Raw genomic sequence first — 14864 nt, 5'->3', positions numbered from 1 at the left:
ACAGCAGGAGGCAGTAGGAGAGCCTCCTGTTTCCCCAGCCTGGAAGTTGCAGCTCGCTCCTGATTGGCCCAGCAACGATATTGTAATGACAAACGCGGCGGGGCGGGGGAGAGAGATGACAAGCACGACACCAATTGATGAACTGTTGTGAAGACTGAAAGAGCCACATTGTGCATTTCTCTCTGCTGAAGTGTCTCACTGGTCCTGAGGTGGAAATTTGTTGTTGCTCTTTGAGGAAGGATGTACTGCAGGTAGGAAAAGGAAAAAAAAAATAGGAGCGGTAACAAAAAGCAAAGGTTGGGTGGTTTGCTCTATTAATAACAGGAATTTTAAGTAGATTACACCACACCGTGCCACCAGATTTGGCACTAGATTAGATGTGTGTAAAAATCTTACTATTAGTCGAACCAGGTTTTTTTTTCTGTGCTGATAAAACATTGTTATGCGAACTAATTAAAAACCTGTAACCACTCTACTGCATGTGTGATTGATCCTCATATTCTTGCAGGAAAATATCCAGGTATTTAACGCACCCAGTTCATAATCAGGCAACATGAATATTGTATGTACAGGAAATAGCAAACACTAATACGTGCTTTAATCAAACACAAAATGTATTTTGAATCCCTTCAGTAGTTTTTGTGAAAGACTCACTGTAACTATGGATGAATTTTCAGCATGCTTTTGTCACAGTGGTTCCAAAAATTTCTTCACTTTTGTGGAAAATCTCACTAAAGATCAAAACAGTGCTGTGACACGTTTTATGCAAGTAAATCATGAGCAGCAGTGCCAGTAATGATTAGAAACATGGACAAAATGATACAGTTATGAATATGTGTTTTTCTTTACAACGTGGGGGATTTTATTTTCTGATGTTTGACTAGTTGTGTGTGTTTTTCCAGGAGTGTGTGTTGTTGTAACCGCTGGTCATCTGAGGACAGGTTAGATGGGAAAACAGTCATCATCACCGGAGCCAATACTGGTATTGGCAAAGAGACAGCCAGAGACCTGGCAGGAAGAGGTACTGCACACACTTGTCTGTCCAGCTGTGTGTTTAATTGGCTATCTGTCTCCCATCTGTCTCACTCTATTTCTGGCTCAGTCTTATTGACTTGTTCTTGTGTCTTTGTTGGGTTTTTTCTTTCCACTTTTTTTTTCTTCCTGTTTCACAAACTCTGACTTACACATTCCACTCCTTTCCATGGAATTAAGAGCTCCTAATGCTTGAGTGGTTTAAAGCTATAAAGCATGATCTTTAACTGGGCCCTCTGTCCTCAGACCTCCACCATAGAATCCTGCTTACTTGTGCACTTATTCAATGTGATTATATATGCAGCTTTTAGTGGGAAAATCAAGCTGTTTATAACTTAACCTATATGAGTCTCCTTGTTTATTCTCTATCGTCAAGCGATTTTATAACTTCCTTATAGCTAATGTAACCTTTTACATATATTTTATTAATTTTCAAGAATGCATCCATCCCACAACTAATACCAGAGGCAGATAGGAATTTGTGTTGACCAAAAGCATGAGCAGCGTGTTGCTTAACACTTCACCAACTGAGTGAAAGACAAATAGCAGTGAGGGAAGACAGACGAGGCATCAAGGGGACAGAGGGAGCATTGTGAGGGTCTGCTCCCCTCCCGAGCCAGACAGGCAACAAAAGAGAGATGGGAGGGTGCACCCAGCAGTGCACACACGCACACACACACACACACACACACACATGCAGCGTGTGTGATATGAAAACTGGTTCTGCATACATGATTCAGTTTGTTCATTCGGCTGCACTCGAGAGGCTCAGCATGGCATCTACCTCCTCTTTTGGAAAACAACCACCATGCATTTGTGTGTGTGTGTGTGTGTGTGTGTGTGTGTGTGTGTGTGTGTGTGTGTGTGTGTGTGTGTGTGTTTTTTACATACATGTTCAAAAATTTGCTTTGAGGGCAAGCAGGGATCATGTTTTGTCATATGTGACCAACAAATAAAACATGAAATAAAATTAATATTGATACAGAACAACATGAGAGATATGAAAAGTAAAAAAAACAAAAAACCCCCCAAAGATATGACAGAAAGAATGATCACTGCCAGAGGAAAGTAATAACACTGTGGTTCTTGTTTCTGGAGAATTCTCTGTCAAATTACGGCATCACCTTTCAGTAAATGGGATTATGTAATACACTGATGACAACATAATTAGATTTGCTTAGAGATTTGTGAGAAAAGTCGGTTGCCCTCGGGCACAGCATCCTACCAGGGATATCAAACTGAATCTCAACCTTTGTTTTTTAGGTGCATTTACCATGTTGACCAAGTGAAATATGCATATTACTGAAAATGAAATATGCATATTACTCATCCATGAAAAAAGTTGATGTTTGATTATTGAAATGAGAGGGTGCTATCATAATTACATATTAATAAATGTTTGAATTTTCACAATATGTGCAGGCATGACTCATGTCATTATTTGCATTTTGCCCCTATTTGCACACTGACATTATTTATACATGCATGACACTGTGTAATCATCTGATGGATGATCTTTAACTTGACTCAGTGTAACCCTCCGTTCTCGCAGTTTGTTTACTGTTTTATTTGACTGAGTGAACTTGGCTACCGCAGAAATGTGGGAACAATTGGGTTTTCCCACATGGGAACAGCAGGAGAGAAACAAAGACACTGTGATGGGATACAGACGCTATGCTCCAACTGATTAATGGCTCTCCTCCTCCATAATTGCTGTGCACTGCTGCTATTTTGTATGTGTGTGTGTGTGTGTGAGTGTGTGGTGTTGAGGTGGTGGGGGTGGGGGGGAGTTGTCTGTCTATTTGTGAGTTTGTGTGGGTATGCATGCGTGTTTTTGTGTGTCTGTGGGTGAGAGAGGGAGTGAGTGTGTGTGTGTGTCTCCTCAAAGGCCCCTTTCTGGGCTCATTAAGGAGAATGCATCGTAATTTGCGTCAGAGGCGAATGAGAATGGGAGAGTTGAGAGGGACTTGTGCTCATGTGAGCGGAGCGGTTGGCTAAATGAGATGCTGAGTGAGTTCAGAAAACATTAGAGGATGATCAGAAGTACACTGAGAGATTTAGGTACTTCCACTTTAATTAACATGTGTAGCTCTGGATGCCTGCAAATGAGGAAAGCTTTAGTACTATTGAGGTAATAAGCTGTGAAGGATTAAAAGAATATTTACCTTAATATATGAGTTCATATGAATGGTATAACGGAAAAGCTGTAAAAATATCTGTTATCTTTGTACTGTGATTTGTCATGATTGAATTGCAGCACAAATTTAAAGCCTCAACTAAAACAATAACAGAGCTCACATGTCCAGCTGTCCATCTTCTGTATACTTGCTTATGCTTAGTGGTTCTTAGGTCCCCAGTCTATTATGGACACTTGCAACTAGCACTGTACTGTGGATGCAACTTGAAATATATTATCTCAACCATTCTCCCTTGTTTCTCAGGTGCACGTATCATCATGGCGTGCAGGGACCTGGAGAGGGCAGAGGAGGCCAGGTCGGACATTTTGGAAGACACAGGAAATGAGAACGTGGTTATCAGGAAACTGGATCTGTCTGACACCAGGTCTATTAGAGCCTTTGCTGAAATCATCAACAAAGGTAGCTAACAGACCATTGATATCATTATTTTTTTGATGATTAATGTCAATGATAATTTGGTTGGCAGATTTGCTTGCTTCACAACTCAAAAAGTATTTTTTAGACTCATGCGGGGCAGATTCAGAGAGGGAGGATATCAGCTCTTGTATGGTCATTACTGTACTGCACATACGTTGATGTTTCTGGGAAATATTTTTACTAACTCTTCACTATATTGCAATGTTCTTTTTAGAGGAGAAACAAGTGAATATCCTGATAAACAATGCAGGCATCATGATGTGTCCCTACTCCAAGACTGCTGATGGGTTTGAAATGCAGTTAGGAGTCAATCATTTGGGTAAGTCATTTTGGAAGTTAAATTATTTTACAGTCTATCTTTGAGTGTTTTGATAATAATAGATTGTCCCATTAAAGAAGCTAAAATGATTTTTATTTGACATATTTTGTGGTATTAACAAGCTGCACAGAACATGTACAACCAAGCTGACCAACATATCAGCCAGGAAAATGAACCAGAGTTACTGTTTTCTTCAAGCTGTCAGTATTTCCCATGTATTGGACCATGGCATTCTTCCAAATGATCTTTTCCTCGGTGGTATTTTTGTCACAGGCTGACAGAGACAAGAACACGCTGTGCTTCAGCATGGTCACCCACACACATATGCGCACACACACACACAAATACATACACATACACATATATATGTGTACAGCCACGAACTTCCTTAACGTGTATATATGTACTTTCAATGAGGATAAACTCGGCTTAAGTCAACAGTAAAACAGGAAACAGAGAACAATAGTGGGGAGAGCAAAAACACTTAAACCAAACCCTAAAGTGTCCCTCCATATGTGCAGGTCGTGGCACTGTGAATCCTACACAAAGTCAGTCTTTGCAAATATTTTCCATTGCTTCATTTTATCTCAAGTTAGTCGGTGTATGAAATGACATACTGTGATACTGTACTTATCCTATCAGTAGGAATAAATTGTTAGATAGAGTGAGTTGTTGATGACAATTCTAGCCAGCTCTATGGGTAATGAGGCTGAATGTTTGGCAAACAGGAATTGTTTTGTGAGAAACAGTAGGCAAAGAGATTAAGCAGTTGCACCAATTGTACATGCAGGACATCAAGATAAGAATGACATGTTCTCTGTGTTAGACTTCAAATAGTTGTTTTCAGTCAGCTTGCCAACTCCATCTGTGCGTGTGTGGTCATTATGACCATCTTATCAGCATCATAGAATCACACGGAGTCAAAAGTACACCACAAACTAAAGATACAGCAATATTATCATGATGTATACCTTTTACCCTGCATAGAGAGTGAGAACGCTGGTCGTGGCGAGAGATCAGAGGAGACCACTACAAAAACTGTTACAGAGAGATCAGACAACTTTGACCCTGCATGTTTCAGGAATAGCTACACAACTACAGTATAACAATCAAAACAACTGTAAGAAGCAAATTAAAGCTGTGCATAATGTGCACTTTATAGGAGCTCTCTGTAATTTTGTCTTTTTGATGAAAAATTACATGATGTGGTGTGTTTTTTTCAGTTTCTGGTGTTTGGCTGGTAGTAGGACACACTAGTATATGTCTCCTCTCACATTTGAATAGGAAAAAATGCCAACAGAGGATGTATTTGGTTGTGAAAATATCAACTACTAAAAGCCTCCTTCTTTTCCTCTTTGCACAACTTCTCAGTACAGGAAATGTATCAAATTATTTTGTGTTCAGTGGGTGAATCACCCAGTCATATCTGTTTATGCTTGTACTCCAGATATACTCCAGATTGGATTATCACACCTCCTGCGGTGTATAAATTGATCACAGGGTGGTGTAGTCACCTCACTGTATGAGAGTGTGAGACAATAACCTTAAAATATCTCCTGACTTTTCTAAGGTCACTTCCTGTTGACTTACCTGCTGCTGGACCTCATAAAGCGGTCAGCCCCGGCCCGTATTGTTGTTGTGGCATCGGTGGCACACACCTGGACTGGGCTTCACCTGGACGACATCAACAGTGATAGGAGTTACGATACCATGAAGGCCTACGGACAGAGCAAGCTGGCGAACGTCCTTTTTGCACGCTCACTAGCGAAACAATTACAAGGTGAGAAGTTTTCAAGGAATAATCGCTTATGTACATGTCACAAAGAAGTAAATAATTAACTACAGATTTTTGTTTTAAGTTTGATTCACTAATTTGTCTTCTAGCCACAATGTAGGCATAAACGACTTAACACACAAACACACATAAGTGTTTGTGCATGTTAAATCGTTTTTTTTCTTGTTCTGAGGTTGCACAACAATTACATATGAATCTGATTTTCACTGGAAACGACTGAGCCATTTTGTTCAATCCATTGTTCTTTTGTTTTGTTATTTTAGCTTAATGGCCAAGAAATGAAAGAAATTGCTTTAATATGACAACTCAGCAGTGAGTCAGTTCATTCTCTAGACCTGGAATTTCCAAAACTGAGTCCATTATGATTTTAACTCAGAAACAAACAGATGAAGAAGACATTAAAGGTAAAATGTAAAAAAGTTAATATGGCTATTCTATTTTAATTTACAAATATAATGGTGTATGCTCAGTCACTGAAACAGCTACTGTTTCAACAAGAGGCATGTTTTGCACAGAAATATGTGTAAATTGTATGTAAAATTATAGAAGAACATGCAGATGTGAACTAAAACTTGTTTGCATGTGTTGACATGAATATGTGTGTAGGTGGTTATGCACATACTTAACTTGTATGCGTGTTGCAGGTACAGGGGTGAGCGTGTTCTCTCTGCACCCGGGTGTGGTGCAGTCTGACCTGTGGAGGCACCAGCACCAGTGTATCCAGGTGGCAGTGAAGATCTTCAGGGTTTTCACCAAGACAACAGTGGAGGGAGCGCAGACCACCATCTACTGTGCAGTACAGCCAGGCCTGGAGAGTCAGAGTGGAGGGTACTTCAGGTACAAAGTGAATTTCAGCTAACCGACAATTGTTTATACAAGTGCTTTAAGTGTGCTGGCTTCATGCTGCTCAGTATTTCTACCTGCTGACAAACAAAAGGTCACGCTGTACTGTATGTAGTTGAGAGTTAACAATTTTATTCTTATTTAACAAACACAATGGAGCACACAGTGAGTAATGGCCATTCTCTGTCCTTATGTGTGTTCAGTGACTGTGCTCCCGCAAGCTGCTCAAGAACTGCTTCTGATGATGATTTGGCTCAGAAACTGTGGGACATCAGTTGCAACATGCTTGGCATCACCTGGCAGTGAATAGCTGCAAATGAACTGTACAGGGAAGCATATTGTATGCTACTGTATGTATACACATCATCATTCAAACAGCACTGTTAAGCACTTTTATAGAGACATTAATGTTACTGTTACTGTTGTGGAAAGGATGCACAGTATTTTATGTCTTTAAGTACAGAATAGTCCAAAAGATTTTTGACCCTCATGACAAACTGTTAGAATTCACTGGCAGTATTTTTTGCAGAATTTGAAAAATGTTTAAACAATTTTGAACTGTATTTTTACTGACTTTCACTATCTGAAGTGGGCATTCTTAGTTTAGTTGGTTTTGTATCTTGAGTGCAGATATTGTCTATCTTTTAAAGATGTTAGCTTGATAGGCTCACTTTATGTCTGCAGTCAGTTTAGCTCAAGTGTGACAGTGGGATAGTTTTTGACATTGAAGAGAACAGTGTGGCTTCAAACTGTCTCCAAAATTACTTTATCAAAGAAATAACTGAATGAAATACTGTGCAATATGGCACACGTGCAGTATTGTGATTGACAATTGAGACATGTAATAGGAAGTGAGTACATTTCTGCTTTTAGAATAGCACTTAGAAAATCTTAATGTAGATTTATTGATTACTAAAAATGAATGAATTAATGTGCTTTTGTTGGACAGTTTTGTGTTATGCAATATGCAGTTTCAGCTGAGGAAGCTTCAGACTAACAACATTCTCTATGATGTGGCTGTATTGAGGTGATATGTGTCAGCATGTTGGAGTTTTCAGCACAGCTGAATATGTTAATGTGACATATCTTCTATATACAGTGGTGGAAGAAGTACTCAGATCCTTTACTTAGGTAAAAGTACCAACACAGCAACGTCAAAATACTCCATTACAAGTAAAAGACCTGCAAGAAAAATCCCACTTAAGTAAAAGTACATATGTATTAGCAGCAAAATATAGTTAAAAAGTATTAAAGTAAAAGTAGTGGTTTGGTCTCTCTGACTGATATATTATTACATATGACATCATGAGGTTATTAATACTGAAGTATCAGTTTGTAAGCAGCATGTTACTGTTGTAGCTGCTGGAGGTAGATCTAGTTTGAACTACTTTATATACAGTTCGCTAGTTTAGTCCAGTGGTTCCTAACATAGAGGTTGGGTCCCTCCAAAGGGTCACCAGATAAATCAGAGGGGTTATGAGATGATTAATGGGAGAGGAAAGAAGAAAAAACAAAGTTCTGATACACAAATCTGTTTTCAGTTTTTGGACTTTTTCTCTAATCTTTGATTTTGGTGAAATATTGGATCATTTGAATATTTATTTAAATGAAACCATGTGAGAAGTTTAGAGGGAAAAATTACAGTTTGATGATGCCAAAAAGGTTGGAAACCACGGGTTTAATCTTTATCGATGTGTTGTATTTTAAATGCTTGTTATATTATCCATTGTGTCAAATCTTCATTTGAAAAGTAACTGAAGCTGTCAGATAAATGTAGTGGAGTAGAGAGTACAGTATTTCCCTCTGAAATGTAGTGGTGTGGAAGTATGAAGCAGCATAAAATGAAAATACTCTAGTAAATTGCAAGTACCTCAAAAATGTACTTAAGTACAGTACTTGAGTAAATGTACGTAGTTACTTTCCACCACTGTATACTGTCTACAATTTGTACATAGTGTAAACAATCAATCATACAGCAAAGTTCTGCTTTTTTTGTTACTTTTAAGAGTTACTATATACTGTATGTGGATTCTGAGTATGTTTATGTGATGTTACCATTTTCCATGTTCTTGGGTTGACATTTCCAGAAGCAGTAACATGTGATTATGGGATGCATTTCACCTTTGAGGGTGAAGAGATTAGGTAAGCTTAGTGTATTAATATTTAGAGAATAGGGGTCTTAAAGTCTTAGCCAGTACCACCCAAACAAATGACTGAATTGTAATGTGACTTGCTCCATATGATCAATTCATTAAAGTGACAAAAGTAAAAAAAGAAAAGAAAAGAAAAGAAAAGAAAAAAAGAGTTTGGAGACTTGTGTTATGTATGCAAAGCAATGTTAGGTTTTATTCACTGGTCTAATAGATGGATGCCTCATTAATGAATGGTAAACAGTATGAAGAATGCAGTGGACTGCACCACATGGACTTTTTTGTACTAATTTGGCACTTTTGAGTATTTATTTTGTGGAACAAAGATAAAGAGAAATCATCTAATTAGAAACCATATCTTAATCTAAATCACATGAGGGAGTATGTAAGACCAAAGGAATGTGGCATGAGCAAGTGGAGTGGCTACAGGAGTGTGACCAATGCTCCCTCACAGTGTGGGATTAAGACTAAGGCCTAATTGATCACAAATAACTACCCGATCAGTCATCAGTCTTTTGTTCAGTGAAATGTACTCTATTTTCAGAAGCAGATTTGAAATCTGTTACATGACAGTTAACGAACTGACAATAAAAATATTGCTTTATTACATAGAATTGTATTATATACTCTGCACAAGTGCATTGGCTGACTTATAAGTGTAAATGTCATATACTTATTATGACAACCAGTGGAGGCAACAGGGAGATCAAAATATAAAAAATGATATTTGATTAAAATAAACCATTACCTAATGTCAGTATTATTTATAAAATATTTTTTCTCTCTTCTTTGGAAAAAATCCATTATTGAAATTCTGTTTAAAATGCTTCAACAGCGACACCTGCAGGGCAGGAGGAGAAAGGGCAGTGTGTGTGAAGTGGTGGTGGGGGAGAGTGGGAGGGTGGCGTTGGGGGAGTGGGGGACAGAGGAGGATGGGCTCCTGCTGTCCTCCGCAGGGCGGGATCTCTTACATGGATTTAATGTACTTCATTTTTTTTCATGCTAATCTATGATTGGCCAAGATACTCCTAACCAATCACCAACCAGATTGTAATATTGACATCGCGTTAGTCCAATGATAGTTTCCAGATTTCATCTTCAATTCTCTCCACTGTAAGGTAGAGTAGCAGCAGTAGATAATGAGCAGTGGATAGCACCTTGTGTTAGTCAATGCAACAGTTAGCTTGTTGTAGCAGCCTGAAGGAGTCTTCATACATCCATGGAAGGACTGTTAAGGACTGTTGTTAAGCTAACAGAAGGATGGATTTGGACTGTGTAGTGCAGCAGCGGGAGGACGTCGCCTGGGAGGCTGAAGAGAGAAACAACCGGAGAAACAACCAGGAGAGTTAGCTTGTTTGTCGTTGTTGCTAATGATATCAGACTGGTTAAGCAGCAGCCATAAAGTTCTGTTAACTAACAAACAAGATGACCAACAGCTACAAATGGACGTTATGACATGGTTACTTAATCTCCATGACAGAAAGAAGAAGACATCAGATTACGTGAGTCAGATACAGCTTCTCTCTGTGTGTCCCTTTGGTCGCTAATTTCATCTCTGATGATGTGTTGTGGGTAGTTTGCTTGTTGAAGTTACAGTGAGCTGTCTGGACTCACTCATTCATTTGGAATTGATCCAGTTTTTAATTGAGTGGTTGTTCAGTCACCTGTTGGTGTTGTGTGATTTGTGAATGAGTGTGCAAGAGGTCTGGCTCCTTGTTGAGACAATTTTTATCAGTTCGTTTTTAAGCTGAGTCGTATATTGAGTATTGAGTAAAGTAACTAGAATAACAAGTGTTAACTAGTGGTGTAACGGATCGTAGTTGATCCGTGATCCGTACGATGGCCCCACACGGTTCGGCACCCATGTGAACTGTGGATTAATTGCAAAATTTAATGTCTCATTTAAGACAAAGAAAAATAACTGCTGTAAGTACAAGTCATGGACAGACAGCGTGTCGCTAACAGGGATTTTTAAGAGCGACGATCAAACCAGCATCTAACGGGTCCGAGGTGACATCTGCAGGTACGTTTACCTGCTGTTTAATGTGCTGCAGCTGAGCAGCTAATTAGCTACGTAACGTTAGCTGCTAATTGACGTTAGCGGTGCACTTTTCCCGCTGAATGTTAGTTTTGTGGCTCGGTCAACAAGCTGCAGGACAACACGCGTGTTCATGTTTCTAAGTTATCATCAAGTTTTGATGATGTGGACAGAGGCTGTTTCATTCACTACCGTGTTTACAAGAGGAAGGTATCATGCTTCATATTGCAATTTAATTTAACAATAATTGAGCATTGATATTTTATATAATTTAAGATTTTATTTAAACATTGGACATCTTAAATGTCATTTTCATTTCAAGACCATGGGCAAGAGTTCCTTGCTGTCCCTTGCTGTAAGTCTGTTACAGAATAAATGGAAAACAACATTTTATTTGTCTACCCCCTTTTTTTTTGCTGATCCTTAGAATGATCTGATCCGTGGCTCAAATCCGTGATACGATCTGAACCGTGAGTTTTGTGATCCGTTGCACCCCTAGTGTTAACATGTCAGCTTTGTAGACTATATTTTGTATGTCGTCCACATAGATAAGAGTGTGTAAGTCATGTATTTGATACATGCATTAATACTTTCTGATGTGAACCTACACTTCATATATTTCTGTATACTAAGAAAATACATAGGAAATATGTGTAAATCATGTGATATGTTGTCTGTTTTTGATGAGAACATAAATTTGTTGTAACAATAGAACAATACTATAAATTTGAATTTCACTTTGTTGGTAAAATGACACGTTCTGAACCACTCCACCAGCTAAAATGAGCACTTCTTTGTTTAGAAACAATATGTATAAATGTCTTTAAACAAGCAACCTCAGGGGTTTTTGTTTTTGAAAGCAAATTGATTTATTGGCATATAAAATTGCCCCCTACGCCTCCGATTTCATCAGGTGGGGTACAATGATATAGTTTGATGCGGTTTATTGTAAGATTCCATGTTGGTTTTCCTCCTGTCCTCCCCACTTTTTTGAGTCACCAGCTGCCACTGATGACAACTGACCCTAATATTTACATAACATGAGATGCTACGAGCCCTTCATAGAGACAGAAGATGGTCCTCTAAATTTTCTATTTAGATAAGAACCTATATAATATACATGTGCATCCCAAAAACGTGTAGAGGGAAGGCATTTTGATTGTACAAACTAATGGTGAAATAGTTTTCTATTCATTACACAAGATATTTATAGAAGCCAGGGATTTTGGTATTGGGTAATTCATTGCCATGTGAAATAATAGGTAGGCAACGTTTAATCCACTTAATTCTCCATTGGGTGGGATAAAGAGCAATAAATGTAACTTTTAAATTGACAACTCCTGTGTCAGAACAGAGTAAAATTAGTTAGACCATACCAAGAAGCATGTGTCTGTTAGTAACCTCCCAGTCTGTAGGTGTCAGTGTGGACAATTATTCAAGCTCAAAGAAATAAGACAGAGACGATCCTGCGCATGCGCGTGTAAAGTATACGTCAGCTCTTCTCCATTAACCGTCTTCTCAGAGCTACGTGGCCCTCACTCCTCGGACTGTCTTCTCGTCAAACACGACCTCAGACTCGGTAAGTGCCACTCAATTAAATATTGTTGTATTTTTAAATAAAAGTATAACCCACAAATTGGTGTTAGACGTTGGCTTTCATTGGTTTTGTTGGTTGGTTGTCCAGCTAACCCTAACGTTACGTCGACATGATAGCTTTTCTTACAATAGCAACTAGGAAGGAAAGAGATGCTATCCTAACTATCTTCAAATCATGATTACCAATGATAAGAGCACGTTTCTTTTTTATATACTGTTTAATATTTGTTGGGAAAAGAGAAAATTCACGGTATATTTGCGATTATAAGGTTGTGGGAGTCATAAAAAAGCTCAACGTCAGCACTGAGAGCACTCCAAGCTTGAGCTTTAACACTGACTTTGTTTTGTTTTTCTTATTGCTTGCAGCCTAAACACCATGGATCAGGTAATGCAGTTTGTTGAGCCCAGCCGGCAGTTCGTCAAAGACTCAATAAGGCTCGTAAAAAGATGCACAAAACCCGACAGAAAAGGTAGGTTCATACTTTGGCCCAGTCTTTGTTCAGTCTAACTACTCACTGTCAAGTCCTAGCTGCTCGGCTAACACATTTAAGATCCAAAGAGCATGATGAGTAATTGTCTCCATGAGGGGTGATTTGATTTTTGTTGTAGTTTAATATTGATTGTTTCTGCCCTTGTCAGAATTCCAGAAAATTGCCATGGCCACAGCGATTGGGTTTGCCATCATGGGCTTCATCGGCTTCTTCGTCAAACTCATTCACATCCCCATCAACAACATCATTGTGTAAGTAATAGAAGTAACACACATATTATTTACAAGGTGAATTTTATCCCACAGTTGCTGTCTGATGTTATTTTCAGAGTTAATTTGTTAAAAATGGTGAAATAGGTAGTGTTAATGATGATGTATTCAAGAGAAACAGTGACGAGGTGGCCCTAGAAGAGACAGGGGTTTGTCTTGATTAGATCACTGCTCTGTCCAGGAAGGCTTTTATCTAAACTTCTAACCCCCAGCACCTCACTGATATTAGTGGTGATTCCTCAGACAGAGCGATTTACTAATTTATGTCATTAACTATCCTACCTGCTCCCTCTTCTCTGGGAGTGGGTAAATGTCTGTACCAACTGACTGCAAAGATACACAACAATCAAATTGGATATGCAGGAATTGAATATATTTTATGTTTATCCATCTGTGGAGCAATGTGGCAAGTTTATTCATCAGTATTTTACACACTATATAAAAATCCATGTATTCTGTTATATGTGTAGTCTGATACTGGTCTGAAAAATTAAGATTTTAATATTTTAAAAACCATGTATTTATCTGAATAGGTCTCTGGAATCATTTAGATACTGTTTTATTTTCAATAGGAAAACCCACCAAAGTGTGACTCCATAATGGCAGCATTTTATGAACCTTAAATTTTGTATAGTGTTAAACCTCTTGCCCCAACGCTTTACAGACCACAAAATACAGTAAATTTAAAATGTTTATACTGTTCCACAAAAGCAAACTGCAGTAACTACGCTAACAATGAAATGGAGAAAAATGGCTTCATTATCTATATAACCAAACTATTATTACTCTGTACTATGATCAGGTTAGCTGATAATATATGGATAAAGTAAGAGTTCCTAGCAGAGAACACGAAGATTCTGTTGTTGTTTGGATTGTCCTGAAAAGGGCATTCATTAACAGTTTAGACAGCTGTTGCAAAGCACAGCCTGGTTTTTGGTTGAATTTTGTAGTTACTGCAGTTTTTACATAAGATAGAGCAAGAATTAAATTAGACAATTTGTAACAAGATAAAACTGATATTTAAAAGTCCAATTTCTGTCATAACTCAATTTTGACAAAAATGTAGTCACTGTTTTTTATTTTTTACTTTTTAGCCTCTTATTGACAAAACTACCAGCAGTGATAATTAAAAATTATAGCAATTTAATGACTCTGAAGATAATCCACTTTTGTTTTTAATTAACATGAGCACAAACCATTGTTTTTATATCAGGTTTATCTTTTGCACTATTTTTTGTACATAAATGATCAAATGAAACTTATCAAAACAAAAACCATGAATGTTTGGCACATTATACAGTAGGCATTAATACAATGATGAAGTCATTTTCAGAGCAAACACACTGTTTAAATTCATGATTTTACTTGTGTGCACAGCAAGAGATAACTTCAAATTCCATGCATTTAGGTTATTATAATAACCAGATTATCCAGTATCACAAAGTGCGTTTGGAGTTGATTGTCTGTTTTCCAAAGAAAATTATGGTATGATGCAACATTTTATACTAACACTGCCCTTCTGTTTTCTTCCAGTGGTGGTTAAATCCTGGTCAAACAAGAACACAAACTGCAAAACCCGGGGACAGGAGACGATGGTGAAAAGTGTTTATGGGGCTGGTGTGATAGGGGACTGAAGGGATGGCATTTTTACATTCTGTGCACAACATTTATATTTCGCTGTGTAAATAAAACAATGGAAACCCACAGACTGATTTG

General features: G+C 38.1%; 2 protein-coding genes across 2 annotated transcripts; both read left to right on the top strand.

Moving 5' to 3' along the window:
• Window positions 1-115: 115 nt before the first annotated feature.
• Window positions 116-7799, top strand: zgc:112332 (uncharacterized protein LOC553712 homolog). The gene is made up of 7 exons (XM_044340477.1): window positions 116-251; window positions 903-1021; window positions 3474-3629; window positions 3862-3966; window positions 5537-5746; window positions 6406-6598; window positions 6808-7799. The coding sequence occupies exons 1-7, from the start codon at window positions 241-243 to the stop codon at window positions 6908-6910; spliced, it is 897 nt and encodes a 298-aa protein (XP_044196412.1). The 5' UTR covers window positions 116-240; the 3' UTR covers window positions 6911-7799.
• Window positions 7800-12253: 4454 nt separating this feature from the next.
• sec61g (SEC61 translocon subunit gamma) lies at window positions 12254-14856 on the top strand. Its single transcript, XM_044339507.1, has 4 exons — window positions 12254-12371; window positions 12755-12858; window positions 13028-13130; window positions 14682-14856. The coding sequence occupies exons 2-4, from the start codon at window positions 12765-12767 to the stop codon at window positions 14689-14691; spliced, it is 207 nt and encodes a 68-aa protein (XP_044195442.1). The 5' UTR covers window positions 12254-12371; window positions 12755-12764; the 3' UTR covers window positions 14692-14856.
• The last annotated feature ends 8 nt before the right edge of the window (window positions 14857-14864 follow it).

Source organism: Thunnus albacares, chromosome 21 (genome assembly GCF_914725855.1).
Source record: "Thunnus albacares chromosome 21, fThuAlb1.1, whole genome shotgun sequence".
Lineage (NCBI taxonomy): Eukaryota > Metazoa > Chordata > Actinopteri > Scombriformes > Scombridae > Thunnus > Thunnus albacares.
Note: the sequence above shows the minus strand (reverse complement) of the source record. Positions and strands in the feature narration are given on the sequence as shown.